Raw genomic sequence first — 27,959 nt, forward strand, 5'->3', positions numbered from 1 at the left:
GATAAAAAGTAGAAATACATAAAAAAGAAAAACAGAGTGAACATAACAGGGTACTTATACATGAACAAACAAAACTAGGGACTCCAAAGAGCCTCTGTTGCTCACCTTGGTCTATACGCATATTCAACAAGGGGCATTTACCAACATTAAACACGAAAAATAGAACTCATGACAAAGATCTCTGTTTTGTTGATTTTGTATTGCTGATAATTTATTCTGTTTAGTTTCTCTCTATCTTCTTAAATTTTTGCTCAAAAGACAAAAGAGACAGATGATTATCTGCGTTTGTGGTAATAAGCATTGTGTACAAATTTCATTTTTGATAAAAGCAAAGTTAAGTTTGAGAACGGAAACGAAAAATCCAGCATTTTTTTCAATATGTAAAGGGACATAACTCTTTAGTTTTCTATTTTGCATGTGTCTTGTGTACTATTATTTGTCTGTTTGTGTTTGTCTTTTTAAGCCATGGCGTTGTCAGTTTATTTTTGATTTATGAGTTTGACTGTCCATTTGGTATCTTTCTCCCCTCTTCTAGAACAATGATATTGATGCCATCAAAATTCAAACTTGATCTGTGTTTTGTGATAATAATCATTGGGTATAAGTTTCATAACATTTGGTTGAGGCAAACTAAAATTAGAGAATAGAAACCAACTTTTGGACGTACGGATAGACAGACAAGGATAAAACGTAAGGCTTCCTCCGCTACAACAGGGGCAAGAAACTGCAAAATGTCCTTACAATTATCAATTCAGGGACAGCAACCAAACAACAGGTTATCGGATTTGTCTGAAAATTTAAGATCTAAACATAATGGACATATTTTTACCCCTTGTCAGATTAGCTCTAAATACTTTAGTTTCAGAGATATAAGCCAAAAAATACATGTTATCCTCATGTTCTATTTTAAGCAATGTCGGCCATGCAGGCGAAGTCATTGAATACATTTTTTTAAAACTGGATACCCCAATAATAATTGTGCCCAAGTTTAATTACTTTGGCCAAGTTGTTTCAGAGGAGAAGATTTTTGAAAAAGTCTGTAGTGGTGAAAACAGCTCATTTGGTCCTGAGGGTCAGTTGAGTTAAAATAAAATCCTCCACTGGGATCAACTATGGCTAATCTTTGCCTTTTTGTGAGATTTTAAGTCAAAACATTAGTTGTTAGTGTACAGTATTGTGGAACTGAAGGAATGAAAAGAAATGTAACAATTGTATTTTACCATAATCTTTATTTTTGTTATTTTTTCTTGGACATGAATTCACCAAATGAAAGCATTATTATAATCAATATATCATAAATATCTCAATTGCAGCCATTATAAGAATTCATAACTTTGTAAGCCAATATAAACAAAAGCATTAAGCATATACGAACACAACAAAAAATATAAACTAGAAAAGTCCACAAAATATTATAGAATATTGGCACTACTTGACTAGAAATTAATTAAACATACTTTTGACAGAGAACAATTTTTTTCAAAACACAATGATTAAGTAAAAGCATTTACAATGTAGATATTCTTACAGTCATATACCGGTGCGTAATTTAACAACTGTATTAGTTTAAAAAAAGTTAATATTCCCTGAAAGACCTTTGTCGTTTGACATAGTTTGACATAGTTATTTGTAAATGGATATAGATAATTCGTTCGGTTTAGAAAGAAGTAGTTATGCTTATTCGATGGTGTAGATTTTGAAGAACAGAGATGGAATAAGAGATGCACAAATCGTGTTATAGATTGTGTGCAAGGTTGTTTTAGTTCTGTCACTGGTGTGATGGGAATCGCTGACTAGAAACAGGTGACCGATATCCCATCTTAGCTAGTCAAGGGTTACGATCAACTACATTCGTCTCCACTTATAGAGGAGGGACAAATATCATAACCTTTGTCTGACGAAGATGTCAATATCCATACTCTAAGCAATAAAAAATTCTCAAATTGGATCTCAGAAATTACTGAAGATGATTAAGTTCTGCACTTTAGCAGTTTATGATAGTTTACTTTTCAGATTTGAATTGTTCCTATTCGATGACAGACGAAGGACAAGTTCTTCTTAGAGAATGGTGGATGCGAGTTAGGTTATTTTAAAAAGATTAAAAAATTATAGCATAAAACATCAAAAATGAGAGGAGAAAAATCGCTCCCTGAACACATGTCAGAACAGTTTCCGTTAAGTGGTTTATGAAAGAAAAAATGAAAATATTCCGATGTTAACACAGGACGACAGGTAGTCCACACGAGTGAACACTGTAATAAATGTGATAAATAAAGCAACATACACAATACAGAGCCCTTAAAAAAGCATCATACACAATATAGCACTTTATAAAACAAAGCATTTCTTTTATAACTGGTACATGTATCTTTTAAGCATCAGTCATCTAGTTACCAACAGTGGTTTAAACTAAATAACTTCATGAACAGATACACGTATTCATTATCATTACACTTCATGGTGATATATTAGAGGTTTAATGACATTAATCTATTAGATACTATGTTTAACTTTGCCAAATTCACAACATTATATCTGTAGTTGCATCTCGTTGGTTTTTGTTTATGACATAGTCTATAAAAGAGTTGGGCGCCTGAAGGACCTTACTTGGCCATAAAAATAAAGTATTACAAATTCTGAATATTTGTTTTAATTTTTACCTTTTATAAGTGCTTTTTGTCCTATTGAGTCCAAAGTTTTTATTTTATACTGCTTTACCAGTGTTAGTTTAGTTTAATTTAATTTCGTTGAATGCTTTGGGCCAAAGAAATCCCAAAGTGTACTTATTTTGGATATTATCAAGCTTCCAAAAAATCAAAATTTGTTTGTTTTGTACCGGAATGGAAGAAGTTGGCCAAATAGTGTCCTTATGGCGTCCTGGTTGACAAAGTGTTTTTGGTGCATGTTTGTACTTACAACCAATGATTTGATATATTTAATTGATAATAAGAAATACTAATACTGAATGATATAACAGTTGTTGTGATTGACCGACCAACAGATTAGAATACAACCACATTAATGGTTTATAAAATCAATGTTGTGGCATTTAGATGAATAAGCACAATAAAAATCAATCAACTGCCTAAGTCAACAGATCCATCAATGGTTCTGGTCTGAAAAAGAAAAAAAACATTTTTTAAAATAAGACATAAATATTTCAAGAAAATATACACAATATTTTAAATAATTAAGATCATCTTCAAGTTGTTAAACGCAACAGAGACTGAGAAAATAGTAACAGGCACATCTACAGATTTATAACTAGGCAACATATATATCTAGATTTAAACAGTAGGTTTGTGAAAAAGCATCAAAGAAATCAGGCTTACAATTTTGTACGTCAAACGCTCATTTTGTCACAAAAGGCTTGTCAATTATCAGTGAAGAACAAATCAAAAAGTCCAAAGTCAAATAAAAACTATGAGGTTTCGGCTTTGCTCATTGTTGAAGGCCGAACGGTGACCTTTAGATGTTAATTTCTGTTTCATTTTGGTCTCTTGTGGAGAGTTGTCTCAATGGCAATCATATCACATCTTCTTTTTTTCTTCTCATAATTATACATGTAGCATATTTCTTTTAACCCTTTTTAAGCTTGTTTAATTGAAAAAAGCTTCCCAAGCCATTATAGCAGTACTAAAACCAATCAAATGACAAACTTTAGAAAAATTAAGAGTAAAATAAAACTAACTGTTTTCCCAGAGTAAAAAAAAGTCACTTGTAGTGTTTTGTGAAGGTAGTAGTTCATAAAGGAGGGGCGAAAGATACCAGAGGGACAGTCAAACTTATAGATCGAAAACAAACTGACAACGTCATGGTCAAAAAACAAAATCACAAACAGACAAATAATAGTACAAAAGACACAACAAAGAAAACTAAAGACTAAGCAACCTGGACCCCACCAAAAACTAGGGGCTAATAAAGTGTGTATTTTATTAACTCGCATCTAAATGGTGTATATGTGCTTTAAAGCATTTGGTGTTGATAAAAGCCATTGGTGTTTTCTTTTGCACAATTTTCTTCGATAATGTGGTGCTAAAATATGAGAGGCCAATTGTTTTCAAGATGTCTTTCATAGTGTTATTTTGTTTATGTGCTGCTCTTTTGTAGAAATAAATCCTCACGTCTTTCATTCTCGAGTAACACGGGTTTTAAAACTACAGTTTAACTCTTATGCTTATCGAGAGATAATTATGCAATGTCATATCAATGTTTATTTTACAATAGTAATAAAAGAAAAAGAAGATGGTACTTTTTTGTCATTTTTTTATGAAAGAAAATGCTAGACTTACAATACTAATCACCATGTATGAAAATGTGTTAATTACTAATGCTTAAATAAAAAACCAGAGTATGTTCTTTAATTGGTATTTACAAATATGAGTTGACAAATTTGATCCGATTAATATTGTATGCACATACTGGAAGCATACAAATATGAATAATTTCTCACAGATTACAAATATTACAATATGTAAACCAATTATGTATGCATACCAGCAAGTTTCAAAAGTAATAATTTTGAGACCCATCTGTGGATACATAGTCTCATTAAAACAAACAATTACCTTAGACAGTTACCCCTTGTCAACTGGACCCCATTCCAGCTGTACAACCGAAACAGTGGTTATCTGTACGAATCTTGACATCTGCCATCTCATCTAATGAACTGATGTCCCAAACAGACAGTCTATCTAAAATCAATCATAATGACTTGGTAAAATATTCCATAAAATTTGTTACAATTTTTTCTATCAGTATCATTTTGAGTACAGTTTCAGACTAAATCAATGTCCTTTTGGCAAAAGATTATAGTTCAAAATTATTTCGAATGTTTAAGCATCGATAAACAAAAATATTTAAAGACTATCCCAATAGTCATCTTCATACTATAAACTATTTATATTCATTTTTGTCCTTTAATCGTGTTACTTTATTAAACTGATAGTTGACATAAAATGTTCATAATCCAACTGTTAAATTAAGACGAAAGTAGTTAACCGATGTTCGACTTCTTCAAATCGATTAAAAAGAGACAAACTTAGTTTACAAACCAAATACTGACGGAATCACATAAACTCAACAAAAAAAATAAGAGAGAACTATGGAAGCGCATATGGTACACCCCTTGTAAAGTTATTTTGTTGCTAATAAGTCGGAATTATAAGTTATGTTGTGTGTTATAAGCTGGAATCTAATAATCATGTGGAGTCAACTTGTCGGAATGGTGAAGTAATAATTGCATTTAAATGTCGACTTGCTTATATAATTGTAATGACATAGTAGTACGAAGTCGACATGATAAATTCAACTTGTTAATTGATTAAGTCGACTTGTTTACTTGAAGATTAGGTAAAACCACGTGACTTCTTTGGAAAAACAAAGGTCTATTTTTAAATCGATTTCCATATTTCGTTTGTTTAACATGCTTCGGTTGTGTGAGTTATTTGTATAAAATGGGGGAACGGCAGTCAAATATTAGAAAAAAAATGTACAAAACAAATAACAATAGTTCGGTCATAAAGGGGATATACCCCCACCATTTAGTCAGGCCGTTTATTTTCCTTAGTTCTCAAATGAAATCAGTACTATACTTAATTTGTGAAGGATTCCACGGAACCCTCTGTTTCGCCTGAGATTGCAATTGACTCTAAAAAAAATATTCTGTAACATGCAAGATTTAAAAAATATTTTTTCTGTAGATGCTTTATCTTGATCTAAAAGATTAACTCATGTACAACGATATACGGTTTATAACATAAATAGAGATTTTACTTTATCAGGACAAAACAGGTTTATTAACTGCAAAACAAAACTCTCAGAATTGTAATTCGTATCTGTTTGTTGTTGGGATATACAAGTTCCCGGCCATGTGCACTCTGTATCATTTTTATTTGTATCCATCTGATGAGTTAAGCCTTTTTTAATTGATTTTTAGAGTTCACTCTTATTGTAATGTTACACCACTGTGCCAGGTATGGGGAGGGTTATGATTCCGCTAACATGTGGTGCGTTTTTAGATTCATTACCCAACAACTCCCTTTCAAAGTCACATTACAGCTAAGTGGAAAATTTTCGTAACATTTTTCTCTGAAACTGCAATACAATAATTTCGGAAATTTTGGTTTCAAGGTTTATATTAGTCACCTATACTGTGTGATGCTTTTTCAGATTCACATCTCAACATTTTCCAGTTTACCGAAATATTTGGGCGGGGTATTATCAGTAGCTAGCACCATCACGGGTTGTTCTTGATTTATACACTCTTTATATAGACAATTTGATTTGGAAAATGAAGTATTCTTTTCTGTTCTATTCTATATTCAGATTTCGCATTGAGTATTTAGAAAATATTCGAACTACCTTAGCCTTATTTTATATATGCGGAGCTATTTCTTAAAATATGTTATTACATATATAAACGTAATAGTTACATACAGACAATTTTTTTTTTACCCTGATACCCTGATACTTGAATTGATAAGTGTCAGGACTTATGGGTTGTCGGATTATTTGGCTATCGGAAAAATGGGTTGTCGGAGTATTTGGCTGTCGGGGCAATAGGTTGTTGGACTATTGGGTTGTCGGGCTAATTGGCTGTCGGACTAATGGGGTGTCGGAATAATGGCGTGTAACCGTTGGTTCATAATTATTTTTTGTAAATTGTTTTGTTATAAATAAGGCCGGTACATTTTTCCTTTGAATTGTTTCATATTTCCATGTGGTGGTCTTTTATAGCCGACTATTAGATTTGTTAAAGGTCGTACGACTGCGTGTGATTGCTTACATCCTCTTTATTTAAACTCTAGCTTGTTGTCTCATTTGCATACACACAACATCTCACAACTTTATTGAGTAGTGGCGTCGGCGTCTTCCTCATATAGATTTTTAGGTTTCCCGCCTGTGTAGTTTTATATGTCATTTCGGATGCTTTCATAGCTTACTATGCGGTAAAGGTTTTGCTAACCTTCTTATTTGTATTTAGCTAGTAGATCTCTCCCCATGCGCTTTCTTTGATATAATTCACTGCGATTCGACTTAGATACTAGGGAAAAGGGCAGTAAGTAAAACGGTTTTGTAAATCTCCATGAATTGTTATAGGCGTTAATATTTGAGACCATACAAGATTTTAAAAAAATGTTGTTTTAATGTAGATGCTTTAATTTAAAAGATCAAAATATGGCCTTTACAGAAAAAAAAAACTATCGTTTAAATCTTGTACATTACAGAAAAATTGACTTTTTATAGTCCCCAATACAATTTTACACTGACATCAGCAATCTCATTCAACAGAAGGTTCCATTGAATCCTTTACGAATTTTATCATTATACTGATTCCATTTGAGAACTAAAGAAAATAAACGGCCTGACTTAACTGGGGGTGGGGGTACGTCCCCCTTCGGTCCGAAATATTGTTATTTTTAGTCCTTTTTTTCTGATATTTGCCTGTCGTACCCCATTTTCATACAAAATAACTCACACAACCGACGTAAAGTAAACAAACGAAATATGGAACTCGATTTAAAAATAGAACTTTGTTTTTCCAAAGAAGTCACGTGGTTTTACCTCATCTTCAAGTAAACAAGTCGACTTAATCAATTAACAAGTTGAATTTATCATGTCGACTTCGTACTACTATGTCATTACAATTATATAAGCAAGTCGACATTGTAATGCAATTATTACTTCACCATTCCGACAAGCTGACTCAACATGATTATTAGATTCCAGCTTATAACACACAACATAACTTATAATTCCGACTTATTAGCAACAAAATAACTTTAAAAGGGGTGTACCATATGCGCTTCCATACTATGGAAGCGCATATGGTACACCCCTTGTAAAGTTATTTTGTTGCTAATAAGTCGGAATTATAAGTTATGTTGTGTGTTATAAGCTGGAATCTAATAATCATGTGGAGTCAACTTGTCGGAATGGTGAAGTAATAATTGCATTTAAATGTCGACTTGCTTATATAATTGTAATGACATAGTAGTACGAAGTCGACATGATAAATTCAACTTGTTAATTGATTAAGTCGACTTGTTTACTTGAAGATTAGGTAAAACCACGTGACTTCTTTGGAAAAACAAAGGTCTATTTTTAAATCGATTTCCATATTTCGTTTGTTTAACATGCTTCGGTTGTGTGAGTTATTTGTATAAAATGGGGGAACGGCAGTCAAATATTAGAAAAAAAATGTACAAAACAAATAACAATAGTTCGGTCATAAAGGGGATATACCCCCACCATTTAGTCAGGCCGTTTATTTTCCTTAGTTCTCAAATGAAATCAGTACTATACTTAATTTGTGAAGGATTCCACGGAACCCTCTGTTTCGCCTGAGATTGCAATTGACTCTAAAAAAAATATTCTGTAACATGCAAGATTTAAAAAATATTTTTTCTGTAGATGCTTTATCTTGATCTAAAAGATTAACTCATGTACAACGATATACGGTTTATAACATAAATAGAGATTTTACTTTATCAGGACAAAACAGGTTTATTAACTGCAAAACAAAACTCTCAGAATTGTAATTCGTATCTGTTTGTTGTTGGGATATACAAGTTCCCGGCCATGTGCACTCTGTATCATTTTTATTTGTATCCATCTGATGAGTTAAGCCTTTTTTAATTGATTTTTAGAGTTCACTCTTATTGTAATGTTACACCACTGTGCCAGGTATGGGGAGGGTTATGATTCCGCTAACATGTGGTGCGTTTTTAGATTCATTACCCAACAACTCCCTTTCAAAGTCACATTACAGCTAAGTGGAAAATTTTCGTAACATTTTTCTCTGAAACTGCAATACAATAATTTCGGAAATTTTGGTTTCAAGGTTTATATTAGTCACCTATACTGTGTGATGCTTTTTCAGATTCACATCTCAACATTTTCCAGTTTACCGAAATATTTGGGCGGGGTATTATCAGTAGCTAGCACCATCACGGGTTGTTCTTGATTTATACACTCTTTATATAGACAATTTGATTTGGAAAATGAAGTATTCTTTTCTGTTCTATTCTATATTCAGATTTCGCATTGAGTATTTAGAAAATATTCGAACTACCTTAGCCTTATTTTATATATGCGGAGCTATTTCTTAAAATATGTTATTACATATATAAACGTAATAGTTACATACAGACAATTTTTTTTTTACCCTGATACCCTGATACTTGAATTGATAAGTGTCAGGACTTATGGGTTGTCGGATTATTTGGCTATCGGAAAAATGGGTTGTCGGAGTATTTGGCTGTCGGGGCAATAGGTTGTTGGACTATTGGGTTGTCGGGCTAATTGGCTGTCGGACTAATGGGGTGTCGGAATAATGGCGTGTAACCGTTGGTTCATAATTATTTTTTGTAAATTGTTTTGTTATAAATAAGGCCGGTACATTTTTCCTTTGAATTGTTTCATATTTCCATGTGGTGGTCTTTTATAGCCGACTATTAGATTTGTTAAAGGTCGTACGACTGCGTGTGATTGCTTACATCCTCTTTATTTAAACTCTAGCTTGTTGTCTCATTTGCATACACACAACATCTCACAACTTTATTGAGTAGTGGCGTCGGCGTCTTCCTCATATAGATTTTTAGGTTTCCCGCCTGTGTAGTTTTATATGTCATTTCGGATGCTTTCATAGCTTACTATGCGGTAAAGGTTTTGCTAACCTTCTTATTTGTATTTAGCTAGTAGATCTCTCCCCATGCGCTTTCTTTGATATAATTCACTGCGATTCGACTTAGATACTAGGGAAAAGGGCAGTAAGTAAAACGGTTTTGTAAATCTCCATGAATTGTTATAGGCGTTAATATTTGAGACCATACAAGATTTTAAAAAAATGTTGTTTTAATGTAGATGCTTTAATTTAAAAGATCAAAATATGGCCTTTACAGAAAAAAAAAACTATCGTTTAAATCTTGTACATTACAGAAAAATTGACTTTTTATAGTCCCCAATACAATTTTACACTGACATCAGCAATCTCATTCAACAGAAGGTTCCATTGAATCCTTTACGAATTTTATCATTATACTGATTCCATTTGAGAACTAAAGAAAATAAACGGCCTGACTTAACTGGGGGTGGGGGTACGTCCCCCTTCGGTCCGAAATATTGTTATTTTTAGTCCTTTTTTTCTGATATTTGCCTGTCGTACCCCATTTTCATACAAAATAACTCACACAACCGACGTAAAGTAAACAAACGAAATATGGAACTCGATTTAAAAATAGAACTTTGTTTTTCCAAAGAAGTCACGTGGTTTTACCTCATCTTCAAGTAAACAAGTCGACTTAATCAATTAACAAGTTGAATTTATCATGTCGACTTCGTACTACTATGTCATTACAATTATATAAGCAAGTCGACATTGTAATGCAATTATTACTTCACCATTCCGACAAGCTGACTCAACATGATTATTAGATTCCAGCTTATAACACACAACATAACTTATAATTCCGACTTATTAGCAACAAAATAACTTTAAAAGGGGTGTACCATATGCGCTTCCATAGAGAACCGTGAGCAACCATACTTACTGGTTAATCGTCTCATGTTTTCACGTTGAGTCAAAATATTAGAAATGGGTAAAGAACTGAGATGACAGGTATATACAATATTCAAAAGGATAAACTTACTTTGTGATTCTCCTCGACACTGCAAGTCAAGTTGTTGATTAAAGTCGCAGTCATAGATCTGCCCATTCCAGTTGATGTTCATCAGGTTTCTACACATTAAACCATCTATTGTGCCCAGATTATAGTTTCTTACGAGTAACTCCATATATTCTTGGAGCTCGTTCCTTTTCACATGTAAAAGAAACCACTTGTTTTATTTTTGAACATTTTCTTGAAAAGCTAATAATCTTAAAGATATTAAATATTTACTGTAAGGATACATGATATCTGTCATAACAATTCGAGTTTGGAATATGCAAATGTTGTAGAAGAGATACGAATGGTACTAAAGGGACGTTTAAAAAAAACAGACAAAATATATACAAAAAACAACAACATAGAAAACCAGAGTGACATAAGCATTGAACACTCACTTAAAAAAAGATTAGGATGATCTCATGTGCTGCGGAAGGGTAAGTATATCATGTTTTATGTACGTTGTTTATTTAGACATGTCTAATTCGGTAGGACAAATTCTAAAGAAGGAGTCGGGATTGTAGAGACGATAATTTAATATATCCGTGTTTATCTGTGTAATAATTAAATAGAGTTGAGACTCATATTCTCCTACAGAAATGCATTTTGAATTTAGAAATCCTCATCTGTTTATTTAGTTTATCAGCACAAAAATATGTGTCAATTATTCCACACATGGACCACCCAAATGAAGGGTATCAATTCCTTTTCTCATATTTACATAATCACATCTAGCGGCCTTAACTAACTATGGCGCATTTCAAATTTTGACAATATTTAAAATGCCCAAAATCTCATAGACGTTCAATTTTGATATATTTTGTCAATTTTATTTAATCAAACCTAAATAACATTTATATCCATATTAAAAAAAGTATAGTAGAGATTACAAGAATTTTATAAAATCAAAATTATATATTTAAAGGGAAATAACAAGTATTAAAATGAACCCAAATCAGGTTAATTTTACTAGTAACATTGTGGATAAAAAAATAGTTTGATGCAAAATTAAAAAGATTGTGTAATCCACCTATATGATGACATAATTGACCATAGTGATGATTTTAATATTATTAAGAATATTTATTTTTGTTGTAAAGAAATATATCAAGTGAATAACACATGCAATTAAAATTGAGAATGGAAATAGTGAATATGTCAAAGAGACAACAAATTGACCAAAGAGCAGATAACAGTCAAGTCTTCGACAAAGCGAATCCCGCACACGGAAGTGGGCCTCACTAGGCCCCTACATAAAAATTGTGTACAATTGTACACCGGTATTAAGACAAACAGTATCTCAATCAAATAGAAATGTGAATCATTGTGTACACTTACAAAAAGACTATTAAACAAAATTATCAAGCGGTGAAGTCTTTGAAATATTTATGAATGCCATCACGAGTTGGTTGACCGTGAATGAATATCCGTTATTAAAGATTAAAACGGAAATGTTCAATTTATCGTTACCAAAATCCCGTCCACTTTTCCTCGAATGTGACCTACTGAAGTAAACTTATAAACTGGGGTTAAACTTGTATGAGCAACATTTTGGGTGCCACATTTCAAACCGTATTTGCTTACCATTCCGGATCACCAGTTTTTTGTGGGGTAAATCTTGCTAACTTTATGTTTTCTTTGTTGTGTTTTTTACACTGAATTGTCTCTTCGTCTTTTTCTGTATTTTGCTATCGTAATTATGTCAGTATATTTTTTATTTGAGTATAAATGACGATTCGGTATATTTTGCCCCTCCTTCATGTATGACGAAGAAGTTCATTCTTATTTGAATATCTCGTAGAACTTAGAACAATTTGCATTAATTATTAGCCTTTTATAACAAAGATTGCTATTCCGTAACGAAATGTCCTCCGCCGTTGTGTGGATGATGAACAAATGTGATTTGGCACTGTCAATGTAACAATACTATAAAAGTGGCCAAACACCTTTAACCCATATGAGAAAGTTGTAGGATTTAATTTGCGATTCATAGTGATACATTACACATAATACAACAATCATTATAAGTATGCGAGTTTTGTGTTAAATGGTACAAGAAAAGTTGCTCTAATAAGGTAGTATTGTAACAATACTTAAAGGGTCTAAAACTGCATGTAAAATAGTCGAAAAAGGCAGTACATTATGGTAAATAACAAAAATAAATGACCAATCCAACAACACCACTATGCAGAAATATGACTTAAAATCATGTATTTTTTTTTATCAACATGATCATTAAATTAATATATCTTAAAATATTTCTTAGAATAGCATACCTTCGATAAAGAAAATCAACAAAACGTTTTATTGGCATATTTGTCATGGTGAACAGCTGATTAAATTCTATACCAAAATGTTCCATAAGTTCATCTTTGTATTTCTCTGCTAAAGGTACCTGTGGTGGTGGTAAAAAGCCACCTTGAAATAGAAATGTTGGAAATACTTTTGTTCTAGGGTTCATCGATTCATAGAACATTTTTGTGAATACAATGACATTTATTTTCTTGTAGACTTGTACTTCATCAAATACACCAATCTAAACTCCAATTGAACTCAAATGTTTGCTAATAATTAAATATAATACGAAAAAGAGTCAAAACTATTTCCACTACATTGATTTGCTTACAGATTTTAGTTATTTCAATTAAGGTCTAACAACACAGACATGATTAGTAATACATTATAGCATAAATGTCAACATCTCAAAAAAGATAATAGTTTTGTCAACATAATGTTGCCATTTGATCAGCTGCAATTCTTAAACTTTATTATGAGTTCATGCATTGTTTATCAGTCTTCAAACTCAGATTTTCACAGGCTAGGGGATGGAGGCTGTACATTCTGAAACATCTTTGAAATTTTGGTTATTCTGGTTAATGTTTTACTATGCTAATAAATTGGACAGATTATGCCCCTGATAAATTTGAACTTACCTAATGGATTGTAAACCAAATCCAACTGCAAGTCATCCTGTTTACCATAACCCAAAGAGTTAAGGACCAGTAAAGCATGGATGCTCTTATCAAATACTCCTTTTCCACGTTGCATGTTGACATTTTTTGCACTGTAGCAAGGCAGTGATGCTATAACATGCAGTTTGTGGTCGGCGAAGAACTGTGCAGTATCTTCTTGACCTAAACAACAATCATTATTAAACCAGAGCAAAACTAGACTTACTTAACAATATGATTATTTTGAGTTGAATAATTACTTTCATGACTTTGTACTTGCTTACCATTGGAAACAAATGCATCTAATCACAAATACTATACGCAAACATAATTAACAATTTCTATCACATTAAAAGTTACACTTTTTACGAGTATAGTGGAGGAGTTGTTGTTGTGAAGTTGCGATTAAGAAATTTCTGTTTAACTCTTTGACTGAAGTTTCAAATTCATCACTTGATCTATTCCAGATCTAATTCATTTTAGAATTGGGTCCTTCTACTTTTGGTTCGTCTTTGATAAATTCTAACAATGCACAGATTAAATAAAATGTGGAACATTTGTTACAACAATGAAAAAATCAATACATAATAACCAAAGTACCTTTGAGCTCTAAAGAGACAATAATGTTTTCATTTTGCAACATGAGCTAAAGCTTAAACATTTAACTGTTAATGATCTCTAGAACCAATTCAGGAATATTTTAAATCTGAGTTAGCACCATTTGTCTGTAGACAATTTATTTAAAACAGACATGGTGTATGATGTTTATTTTTTGATAAAAACAGTTTTTTTGACAAGTATGGGTAATATACGCATACACACTCAACTTGAGTGTATATTAATAAACTAGTATTGCTTGTCTTGAAGATGAAAAATGTGGCAAAAGATACCAGAGAGACAGTCAAACTCATAGATCGAGAATGTTCAACACATTGCACTGTTCTTTGAACTATAAAAGGTAGAGTTGAGGTTCCGAAAGTATGGACATTAAGCCTATAACATGTGCGTTATGATTGAATAATATGCAAATTTAATACTCCAATTAAACGTAATTCATATTATTAGTATCATCACCATTATTATTACTACTACATAAGTCTATTTGGTCATATTTATGATTACTAATGAAAGTGGAATAACTCTAATTTACCTGGTTCTAACAAAGAGGTTAAATTACTTCTCACAATAACGTCTCGACCGAGTTCTTTTCCTCTCGCTGCAAGATATCTGAATTCTTCATTTAGTTCTGGGGCGCCACCTGTGAAATGAATATGATCATTTGGCATGGTATGACTACAATGTATATATGAATTGCAAAACAATGCCGTTTTGTATAGCATACCGATTGATTGATAATGTTCCTGTACCTTAAATGGCAAGTATATGGTAAAATAAAGTCATTAGAAATATTTTGTTACCATAATAATATGAACATAGAAAATAGACTAGGACACACTTTAAGAATCAAAGAGCTGAAAGCTCTGAGGAAAAATGACGCCACTGTCTCTAATATTGGGATAGTTTTTATGCAAGTCTTGATTCTCACATACCTTAATTAGTTTAACAATGCAACATGTCTCGTAAGCATATAATTGATATTTGTATATGTGTGTGTGTGAAGTGAAGGTGACAACTGGCTGGTTTTTTAAAGACAAATGAATAGGTCAAGACTACCTGAATTGTACAAATAAATACCGTAGAAAGGCTTGTATATTTCTCACTGGTACATAGTCTGAATCCGGGTCCGTTCGCGCCCATTCACGTTTGCGTCACTCATGTTCGCCCCCTTTCACTTTCACACCCTACATGTTCTCACCCAATCTTAATTGGTTTTGTGTTTAATAACTCTGTAAGCAAGTGTTTTCTTATAAGTATAATTGTTGTATTGTCTCAAAATAAAGTGTTGAATAAATCATAATCATGTTTTGGATAGGGTATTGTTAAAAATAATAATAATCCTTTCTGAATAAAGTGGTATTTTGTCAACGTTCTATTTTGTGTTGAATAACTCTTAATCATGTTTTGGTTAGTGTATTGCTATAACTTTGTTTCATTGACTTGTTTCAAAATGAAGTGAGATTCTGACTATGCTTTTTTCTGTGTGTTGAATAAATTTTATCATGTTTTGGTTATAATAGTGGATTGCTATATTTTGGTTCCTATATTTTATTGCTTCGTTGTTTCAGATCAAAGGGACCAAGCTGTTAAAAACAATTATCTTTTGTGTTTTTCCTTTAAAATCTTCAATGTTTTACTCATACAAAGCTATAAATACATTCAGTATTTACACCAAAGCAATTTAAAACAACAATCATGATTTTCCAATTATTCAACTTGAATTTGAATTAAAATTGGGCGCGAATGAGTAGAGTGCGAACGTGGGAGCTGCGAACGTGTAGGGTGCGAAAGTGTATTGGGCGCGAACAGACCTGATACCGCAGTCTGAACCCCCTTCTCCCACAAAATATTAAGTAAATAATCTTTTTGTTACTGTTATCAAAGGTCTAATGAAACTCAGGTAATTTCAAACATTTGTCAAAGAATTCTAGTCAAACCGGCACCTGGTTAAATTGGCACCTGGACAAATCAGCACCTGGTTAAATCGACACCTGATATAGTCAATTCGTCACCCATGTTAAATATATATTTTTAACAGTATTTTAAGCAAAAAGAGTAAAAATAAGAAAGGGATTGCCAGAATTTTTTTCAGTATTTAAACAAAAAGAGTTAAATACTAACTTTCACATTTTTTTTATATATGAGTAGTCCAAATAATTATTACGTCTGGCAAGGCTTTTTTAATTTTATTCTGGGACACCTTCCTATGACCGCAAGGCTATGTTAATTATTTTCTGGGACGCCTTCCTACGAATGTCGTAGGAAGGCGTCCCAGAAAAAAATAAAATATCCTTGCCAGACGTCATAATTATTTTGACTAATACATGATATATTGGATATTTTTATGCATTATTTTAACCAGTTGAGCATTTTACAGGATTGTTGGTTTAATGCTGTTTAAACTTTACTGAAAAAAACCACCTTAAATTTGCTAATTATTTGGCATGAAAGTTTGATTTATTGAAAGGGACTCATAGTTTTCCATTTTATTTTATAATTGTCTAATTGTTAAAACAACAGTTGGGTAAGGGCTTCGTTGTTTACCTTTATACACAACATATTCACTTTGGTATCCTTGTTTACCTAAATACACAACAACATATTCACTATGTACTTGGTAACAGTTATTAATTAATTGAATAGAAAATATTATAACAAATATTATTGGATGCCGAATTGACGTCAAATAGGTGCCGATTTGACTATACGCCAATTTAACCAGGTGCCGACTTGACTTGTACGTTTCAATTCCTCTGAAAACTTATTTTCCATCAAAAAAGAGAAGAAGAAACTGCTTGAAAATGATTCTGGAACGCTTCATGATTGTAAAAATAAGTTTAATTCACTCTAAACAATTTTGAAACTTGCGATGTTTAAACAGGAAGTTTCAAAAGCACATGTAAAAGAAGAAATAAACCGGTGAGAATGGAAATCCGTACATGACATATATCACTATAGTACGACTTTGAAAGTAAAACAGTTCCATCCTTTTGTAAAACAATCTTTAATATACCTATCACATTAATGTTTGAAGGGTCTTAAGCTTATTCAAACCATTTAAATCGGTATGAAACACCAAAACGGAATGAACAATAACCGATTACGTTTTGTAGTTTACAAATTCTAAACTGGTTCCCGTCAAACTACAGCACTTTGTTCGAGTGTAGTGGAATACAAGCAGAAACCAGTTAGTAAATATGAAACCGAGTGTAAACTGGTTCCTGGCTGATAACTACACAATGATCATGCATAATGATAACACAAGCAGATTCCAGTTTGTATGGAAAATAGTAAATACGAAACCAAGCGCGGTAGGCAGAGAAATGTAATGAAGTTCAGGTCGGCAGTAATGGAACAATGACTGCGTCATTTTCCAAAAACCAGAATAACATCACCAGAAAAAAGAAACATGAATAAGGACAATTGACAGTGAATTTCAAAGCATGGGAAAGAGCTGGTATGGAATGGTATGAAATTAAAATGATTGCAAAGGACAGAAATCAGTTGGGAGACCTGGTATCAGCATATGTCAGTCGGCATGAACATGATAGTTAGGAAAAAAAGTTAGAAAATGAAACAAGAGTCAACTATTTGAATTTTTATCTAAATTGTATAAAGTTAGTAAACGACAACCAATGAGCAAATTGGAATGCATGTATATAGTCATATAGCATATGTATATTCAAATATTTACTTGACTACTGTCTATAAACATCGGTTTTAGTTTTTAAAGCACATGCATATAGTTGAAGAAAGAAAACCGTTTTGTATTACAGTATATATATAAAAAGCATCAATTTCATTGTGTTTTTCTGAAACAACAATAAACTAAAATCTTATTTTAAGGAGAAATGTGTGAAATTCAAAAAGGCATACAAAAATATAATGGTACCTAAAGATATCTTACTTGAAAATGCGTTGGGTGGGGAAGCATTCAGATCTGTCAATTGATTTTCTGTCCAGAATCAAAACTTCAGTGGTATTATAAACTTTAAAGAAACTTTTTGGAATTGATTTTAATCTTGATTTAGATTGTATGCCAAAAATAAACATCACCAACAGTCAATGTAGCGTCGGCAATATCCATGAGTTAAGTAAATAGAATTCACAGCAACGGGACAGACTAAAGGTTCTACAATAAATACTTAAGCACTTCCGAAATAATTTTACCAATCGAATACTCTACCAAACTTACATCATATGCACCGTAAAAAAAGTTTTGGACTTCTAACCTAGAATAGATTCTGACTTGTACCCTATAAAATTATTAAACAGTCCCACTCTGAAACAGATTTGGACAGTTTACTCACAGCTCTCAACTATAACATAACGAGAACTAATTAGAACAGTTCTATAACAGATTATTCTGATAGTTCCAAAGAGAGATTATAATTGATCCAAACTGTATATCTGAAGCTTGACCTCTGCTTTGATACGTCTTACTTCAACTCATTTCATTATAAGTCAACCGTCATAGGTTTGAATCTGTATACTATCTTTAACCTCTAGGGATTAAGTATATCCTAAAAAGAAAGCATAAAACCGTGGCTCTCTTTCGTATATAAGGGAGTTATCATTTCTTCACCACTTTGTTTTAGAGGTTTTACCTGTTAAATCCAAGTATTGTTAAAGACTTCAGACTGACTGTTAACCTGTTAAATCAAAGTATTGTTACAGACTTCAGACTGACTGTTAACCTGTTAACTCAAAGTATTGTTACAGACTTCAGACTGACTGTTTACCTGTTAAATCCAGTATTGTTACAGACGGACTGTTTTCTAAGATCTCCATACATTTGACAGCTGTTTTATGATCCATCATTTCTTTCCTCTTTGGCGATGATTCTACATGGCAGTGATTACAAGCTTGGTTACAGTATAGCCCTATGTTAATTTGCATTTGTTCACAAGGCTTTCTTGTTAGGGATGATGGTTGAATTCCTGAATAATTAAATATACACAATGATAAAATGCATATGATCCTAACAGATCTTATCCTAACAGATCTAGAGTTGATACAAATATCATTTCCTGCTAGCAAGACAAACATGTCACGGTAGGAACACAATACTTTTATTTGACTAATTAGATATAAGAAGATGTGGTATGCGTGCCAATGAGACTACTCTCCATCCAAGTTACAATTTTTAAAAGTAAACTATTATAGGTGAAAAGAACGGTCTTCGACACTGAGCCTTGCCTCACATCGAAGAGCAAGCTATAAAGAGCCAAGTATTAAACCATCAAACGGGAAACCAACGGTCTAATATATATATAAACAAGAATGTGTCCATAGTAAACGGAGGCCCCACTCTCACTGTCATTTTCTATTTTCGGTGTACCGAGAAATTGGGGTCAAAAATCTTATTTAACTGAAACTGGCACTATCATTTTCTATGTTCAGTGGACCGTGAAATTGGGATAAAAATTCTCATTTGACATAAAAACTAGAAAGATAATATCATAGGGAACATAAGTTTCAAATTGATTGGACTTTAAATTCATCAAAAACTACCTTGACCAAAAACTTTAACCTGAATCTGGGCAGATGGATGGACGAACTAACTGACCGACAGAATCTTTATAAAAATTGAAAGTTTATGTTATATGGGTAAAATGTTCTAACCAATTAAATAACCCATTACGCAACACTGTATTTCAAAAAACATCTGACGATCTGTACAAAATTTACCTACAATAAACACAAGTTTCTGAATTAAATGGTCATACCTGTCTTTTCTTCTGCCTTTTGTTTCCAGAACTGAACAAAGTTTGGAACACCAAGGTCATCAAGTGCTCTTTGTCTTTTCTTTCTCTCTTCTTTTGTCATTTGTTTTTGGCCTAAGGTTTTCAGTTTCTCAGCTGTTAGTTTGAAGTCAGGGTCATTTTCCATTTCTTTCAACGTGTCTGGAATCAATGACCCCTATAGTAAATGCACATATAGTTCAATGATAAATGGGGACCCATGTAGATAAAGCGAATCATTTGTTTTCATTGATATTTTAGAACATAATATGAAAAAACTACAAGTATTGTTCCATATGGGAGAATTTTTAATTTAGTATGCCATGATACAATTTACATGTATCTAATGTTGAACGTCTTTTTTGCTACACGTTTCGAGGTAAAAAAAAAAGTGTTGGTGCCCAACTGTTGGTTGAACCTGAAAGGGAAAACGGTAGTATTTAATTTTCCCATTATTAGGTTGGCCTTTTGTGTACCCAAGACAGGTGAAGGAAGTCAAATTAGGAGCGCTGTGATTGGATGTAAGGGTACAATATATTTTTTTATTTATCTATGAATAACTGCAGTGTGTAAATTTATAATATAAATTTTAAAACCTATTGAAATATTTTCTAGAGAATTATTCGAAAAGGCTTCCAAAATTTCATAAATTTGGTGCAAAATGACGGTGGGCATGGATAACATAAACCAGCTCCGTTGGAAATTGGTCATGATACTATTTGGCTTCAATTTTTAGAATACAGTAATAAAGTTCTAACACCACACATAACTGTTTTATCCAGGTTTTTATTATAAAAACTAGTAAATTTAGAAAATGTTAGTATTGCCGCCTATGGCAGAATAAACAGTACCGTTTTCCCTTAAGTACTGTTACCCAAGAAACAAAGCAAACCAACAGAAAACAAATCCGAAACAATACTCCTTATTGATTTTTTTGGGGTTTTCTCATAGAGGCCAGTCCAGCAATAGTGGAAATGAATGATAAAAAAAATAAGCACAAACAATTCTGTTTGTAACTAGAATGTGCTAGCATGTTTTATTGTATATGTTTTTAAGAACATTTCAGATCCTATTCTGTGTACTTCTAAAAGTATTTATGCATACCTGGCTTTCAAATTTTTGATTTGGGCAATCCTAATGAAGGTAAATTCAAAAAAATCATGTATGTTTGGGATGTATGGTCTAGCTAGATACCACTGTAGGAAATTTGGAGGTTTGTGAGCACCTTCAACTTGTAAAGAAGCCAAAAAGGGTTGTTTTCACAAGTGATGTACATTTGTATACATGAATTTATATTTCTTTAAAAAATATATTTATATTTGTAACAAATGTATGTTTGATTATTATAGATGATGTTCGTAATCATCTATAACTACATGTACATGTATACAGTACATTTTGAAAACACTAAATAATAAAAAAAAAATAGATGTAAAAATGTTTTCTTTGTTTATGCATTATTTTCTTACTTTTTCGGAATTAAATAAAGTCATGAAAGTATTCTAATCATTTTAGTTTAATACTTGCAATTAGAATTACATATTTTGTTAAATCACACATCTGGATTTTTTTTGGGATAGACATATATACTTGCTTACATGTATCTAAAAATTAAAGAGTTTTAAAAACTCTAAAATAGTAAATAACTGAAACATGTGAAACTCTGAAACAAGAATAAAAGGTTTTTGTTTAAAATATTTTACATTCCACATACTTTGGACTTTGCACACAATTGTTACTTTATGCACTGTAAGTGAATTAAGTTGCCATGTAAAATCTTCACTACAGTCAGTCCAACATTATACATGTTATATCAAAAGGTTTTAAAAGTACAATTACATAAAGTATGCTTTCAATTAATGTACATGTAAGTACTGATTTATATGTAATTTTCATTGTGCTCATGTACATATTTTTGGTTGTCTGCCAATTTTGGAAGTTATATCTGCGGGTGATACATGTAGTACTCCACAATTTCTGTACTGTTGCACATTGTAAATGTACGATTTTCTTTTTAAGTACATTGATGCATTATGCAACTTGATTTTCAACTTATTGAGATCATGAAAATTAAAATTGTTCATAGTTGATAAAAAAAAGAGATGAACTTAAAAAATGTTGATGATAATGGATGTGTATTAAACATCCAGTAGCAAATATTAGATTCATATCCAGAAAGAAACATGGTAAAGAGCTGTATGCTTGGCAGGATTTTTCATGAACTGCGTTCAAAAGGAAGCAGTCTATAGGAATACATGTCACCCTAGTAAACCAGATGCTCCGCAGGGTGCAGCTTTATACGACCGCAGAGGTTGAACCCTGAACGGTTGGGGCAAGTATGGACACAACATTCAAGCTGGATTCAGCTCTAAATTTGGATTGTGATTAAAAAGTTGACACAGCATAGGTTTCCAACACAGAATGAATGTGGTCTAATGAACTTAAAATAAAAATTTAGCTTTTGAGCAATTCACTATGCTGTTGAATATTAATCCTCTCAAAAAAATGTTTGAAGAAAATTTCTTTTTATTATGAAATCTGAAATGAAAAAAATTGACCCCCCCCCCAATTTTTTTTTCACATCCCCCTTTCCCTTATTTCAAAACTGATCTCAATTCAAATTTCTAATGAAGTTTGCAACAATAACTACTCATCTAAATACATCATAAAATATTAAAATGTAAAAAAAGTGCTTGTTATCACTGACAATGACTGAATGGTAAAGATTGTTTTAATCTATCAGTTGGTAGTAAAAGTGAATATACATTGTATATTGTATAAAACAATGATTTAAGTTGATTCAACTACTATTCTGGACAAAGAAAGATAACTTCAATTGAAATCCAATTGGAATTTCTTGCTATTGCACAATATTGTGCAATTAGATATTTCTTGCTATTGTGCAATACTATGCAATTGAAAATATTTGCTATTGCACAATACTGTGCAATTGAATATTTCTAGCTATTGCACAATACTGTGCAATTGAAGATTCTTGCTATTGCTGAATTTATAACTGTGCAATTGAAAATTTCTTGTTATTGCACAATACTTAAAATAATAATTTTGGATCCTGATTTGGACCAACTTGAAAACTGGGCCCATAATAAAAAATCTAAGTACATGTTTAGATTCAGCATATCAAAGAGGCCCAAGAATTCAATTTTTGTTAAAATCAAACTTAGTTTAATTTTGGACCCTTTGGACTTTAACGTAGACCAATTTTAAAACGGGACCAAAAATTAAGAATCTACATACACAGTTAGATTTTGCATATTAAAGAACCCCAATTATTCATTTTTTGATGAAATCAAACAAAGTTTAATTTTGGACCCTTTGGGCCCTTTATTCCTAAACTGTTGGGACCAACCTTCCTTTAATGGTCATAAACCTTATGTTTAAATTTCATAGATTTCTATTTATAAATACTAAAGTTATGGTGCAAAAAAACAAGAAAAATGCTTATTTGGGTCCCTTTTTGGCCCCTAATTCCTAAACTGTTGGGACCTCAACTCCCAAAATCAATACCAACCTTCCTTTTGTGGTCATAAACATTGTGTTTAAAATTCATTGATTTCTATTTACTTTTAAGCATATAATGTAAAGCATATCTTCAGACTCACCTTTGTCCTTTCTGCCAGAGCATCAAGACCAATCCATTTCCCAGCGACAGAGGGAGCAACTGTTCTTGGTTTTGACTTTGGCCTTGTCAACCTGTGAGATTCTACATTAATAGGTGTATTGTAATCAGGTAAATCAGGCTTTGCAGCTGTTGACGATTCTTTTGCTGCATCATCTTTAGATGTACTGCCTATACTTCTGATATGTCCGAGGGTTCTAAAATGGTTTACATTACCATATCTGAGGTTAACTGTTCGATTTACTAATCTTAGTAATAAACCCATTCCAGCTACTCATGAATTCTCGTGTACAGAATGTGTGGTATTCAGAAAACAATGTAGAAATGTCCCAAACCCAATAACTGGTATAAGTCACCAAATAAATAACCAGTATCCAGAAAAAGTGGTCCCGCTTATCAGCTTAATGTTCTATTGTTTGACATGTGCACTATCAAACTTCCTGAAGTGCATTTTTTGTTGATTTATTTGTTCTAAATATTGACCTCTTGCACAAATTGTAATATGAAAATAACAACGGAAAAGAAATGGATTTTTCCGTACTGAAAGAGGATCATCGATTTTAAAACTTTTAATTTTCATGTAGTCTACAGATACCAGTACTATACTGATTTTTATAGTTCGTTCTTATGTTGTACTGTTATACCACTGTCCCAGGTTATGGGAAGGGTTGGGATCCCGCTAACTTGTTTAACCCCGCCACATTATTTATGTATGTGCCTGTCCCAAGACAGGAGCCTGTAATTAGACCCAACCCCTTTTTTTAAGAATCTATAAAAGAGATTGGATATTAAATCAGAAAAAATCTAATGCAGAGTTAAGGGGCGGGGGGGGGGGGGGGGGAGCCTGATGGGACCTGATCACGAAATCCCTGGCTTAAAAATTCAATTTATCTTATCGGGGCCTTTATAGCTGACTATACGGTATGGGCTTTGCTCATTGTTGAAGGCCGTACGGTGACCTATAGTTGTTAATGTTTGTGTCATTTTGGTCTTTTGTGGATAGTTGTCTCATTTGCAATCATACCACATCTTCTTTTTTATATGATTAAAAGTGATAAATTCACTAAAATTAAGAGAATTGCATAAAAGGCAGTATAATTACTTTGATAAATTTAAAATGATTTACGGTTAGACATGATATTATTATATGACGTTGAACTGAACTAGGTATTATGTATACATTGATATCTTTATCATTCGAAAAAAAAGAAAAAAAATCTAACATGATTTTCTAATATAACAGAGCAAACGTGAAATAAAGCAGAAGTGCCAACACATTTGAAACAATCTTCGGCAACATTCTGCAAGAAACATGTTTTATTTATGTCAAATGTAAGTCCATTGAATTCATATCTTATGTTCGTGTATATATAACAAAGAATATCACACATTTCTGCTGATATATGATAACGTTTAAATTCGTGCAGGTGTTTAAAGTTTTCATTTCTATCTAGACATACGGTTAACTTTGGGTTAAATGTTTGAATACTTCATTTTCATTTCGTTTTTTGGTTCTGGTTTATGCTGTTGTTTCCCAAAGCAATGGGAAGGATGGACTTACCAAACATCTTCTCACACACTAAACAATGGATCTGTCACTTTTGAAGAGGTAAGTGAATGTATTTGTTATTTATCATGTTTATTCAACTGCTTGATAATTGAATGGTTTAGTTTGATTTTTGGAAAGAAGAATGGGAGAATTATAAAAACGAATATCCTGGCATTAAAAGACAAAAATAATAAGAAACAGATGTGTTCAATTGTTGAAATTTTTTTTTCACAAAGAAACAAAATAAGTATGCATAGCCGATGAACAAATGAAAGTGAAGTCAGTGAAGAGCAGTCAATCCGTAAAAAAATAATTGTCGAATTCTTATTATTTGGTCCTTAAATGGCTATGTATAAAATAAAATTGAGAATGGAAAATGAGAATGTGTCGAAGACACAAAAACCCGAACAAAAAGCAAAACCATTTGAAGGCCACAAATGTGTCTTCAACACAGCGTGAAAATCCCGCACCTGGAGGCGGGCTTCAACTGGCCCTTAAATAAAAAAATGTGTACTAGTTAACTGAAAAAGGATGTCATACTAAACTAAAAAAAAATAAAAAATAATTAAAGTTAAAAAAAAACAACTTACACGGCTATCAAGGGCCAAATGACTTGGAACAGGTGTAAAAATTTTACACATGTTTTGTGAGATTTCAACCATCCTCCTATGACATTAGTCAATGTAGAATAAAGAAACACACTTTTTTTTATATAACTAAGGCCGTTAGTTTTCTCGTTTGAAAAGTTTTACACTGTCATTTCGGAGCCTTTTATAGCTAACTATGCGGTATGGGCTTTGCTCATTGTTGAAGGCCGTACGGTTAACAATAGTTGTTAATTTCTGTGTCAATTTGGTCTCTTGTCTCATTGGCAATCATACCATATCTTCTTTTTTATACACAGCATAACGCACAGTAAAACATAAAAAAGACGTCCGAGTCCGATGTCAGAATAGGTAACAAAAGAAACTAAGCAAAATGACAATGATACACAAACTAACAAACTAACAAAGGACTACTAGATAGTTTCTGATATGCCAGCAACTCTACTTATTCTTAAATTATTTTTCGAAAGATTTCTGCCACGGTTGCTAAGGATTTTCAGCGTAAAGTAAGTTTCAATAACTACAAATACACTTAGATCAGTATGTTACATGTCTTTATTTTTTGTTAGTTTGTTTGTGCTTTGTGTCGATCTAATGAGTCAAACCTTTTTCAACCGTATTTTCAAATAGGAGTTTCGTCTTATGGTGTGCTGGTACACCACTGTCCAAGGTAAGGGAATGGTGAGTGCTCGCTATCACGTTTAACAACGCCAAATTGTGTGTGTGCCTTTCCCAAATAAGGAGTTTGAATACCAATGCTTATCGATAGTGCTTATCGATAGTGCTTTTTATCATGTTTGGTGTTTGTTAATTGTTTTGTAAATCAACTATGCCGTTTTTTGTTTTTTGTTTGTTTTTGTTTGTTTAATTGTTTTTTATTTTGTTGTTTAGTAGTCGTTTATGGTTAAATTTACTGTATGGGTTTTGCTCATTGTTGAAAGCCGTACGATGACGAGCACTTGCTTGTATTGAACTCATTTGGACTCTGGTGGATACCTGTCCAATCTACAATCGTATCACATCATTCTTTTGTTATATTAAAGCGGTCTATTGGTACCTGGGGCCAATTATTTTAATCATCTGCAAGGATATATGTTTGACTATTCTTGTTTTATCCTGCAGACCAAATGTAACTTAGATTGATGAAATAAGATAAATGACATTTCTTTTTTCTACAGGAATCTAGGTCGGCGTCTGTTGACTATAGTAAAGGTTATGTATATTACAATCAAACTATCAATACCAACAGTGGACTGACTCAACAGATCGTCCTCCAAGATTTCAATAAGGTATACTATCCTTGAAATTCAGTTTAATTGCGTTGAGTACGATAGAAAGACGCTTCTGTAGTAGTTATATCGCATTATATATCAATTAATTCCTCTTTCCACTTGAGACGAACCAGTTGATAGGAGACCAAACAGAGAAAGAAAAAGTTACAACCAATAAATATATAAGGTAAAACACAAAATCTTTCAATAAACGAATATCCAATATTACGACCTATAGGTCTTGCAAGGGTTGTTGACAATAAAAACGTAAAAATCACAAATTCAAAGATCCAATCACAACACGTTTACAAAGATTTTTTTTTTAAATTCCTTAATAAAAAATAAAGGTAATGTGAGCATAGCTTGCAAATTTGTACGCCAATCTCTATACCCACTTTACACCACAAAGAAATTTATCAACATGTTTTGTTATGAAAAAAAAGAAGACGTGGTATGATTGCCAATGAGACAACTGTCAACGAGAGACCAAAAGGACAAAGACATTAATAACTATATGTCACCGTACGGCCTTCAACAATGAGCAAAGCCCATACCGCATAGTCAGCTAACAAGGCCTCTGTGACTGCCAAAGGACAACTATCCACTCGATAATAAAAACAACAGGTTATGAATGTCATGCCTCCGAAGCGCTTTTCTAGATTAACCCTCATTAGGAACTACATGTATCAAAACGGAATATTTAAAAGTCAAGGATTTATATGAACCAAAACCAGTGGAAATGCTATGTAACTAAAAGGACCTAAAAATTAAGTATCCAAAATCCTTCTAAAGTCTCCTTTTTCAGAGGGAGTTGAAACATTATAGTTTCTTTTATAAATTGAAAATTTATGAACAGATACTTTAAGAAAGGCTTGTTATAAATCTAACCAGTTCCGAATTACTGACAACTGAGT

General features: G+C 32.4%; 1 protein-coding gene across 1 annotated transcript; it reads right to left on the reverse strand.

Annotated features, from left to right (window-relative positions):
• Window positions 1-1,214: 1,214 nt before the first annotated feature.
• Window positions 1,215-24,112, reverse strand: LOC134685170 (uncharacterized). Its single transcript, XM_063544647.1, has 9 exons — window positions 23,604-24,112; window positions 19,966-20,158; window positions 18,979-19,176; window positions 14,769-14,876; window positions 13,601-13,801; window positions 12,944-13,085; window positions 10,653-10,816; window positions 4,569-4,694; window positions 1,215-3,116 (listed from the first exon to the last, which is right to left on the reverse strand). Exons 1-8 carry the CDS (start codon window positions 23,883-23,885, stop codon window positions 4,588-4,590), a joined length of 1,395 nt encoding a protein of 464 aa, XP_063400717.1. The 5' UTR covers window positions 23,886-24,112; the 3' UTR covers window positions 1,215-3,116; window positions 4,569-4,587.
• Between the last annotated feature and the right edge of the window lie 3,847 nt (window positions 24,113-27,959).

This window comes from Mytilus trossulus, chromosome 9, assembly GCF_036588685.1.
Source record: "Mytilus trossulus isolate FHL-02 chromosome 9, PNRI_Mtr1.1.1.hap1, whole genome shotgun sequence".
In the NCBI taxonomy this organism is placed as follows: Eukaryota; Metazoa; Mollusca; class Bivalvia; order Mytilida; family Mytilidae; genus Mytilus; species Mytilus trossulus.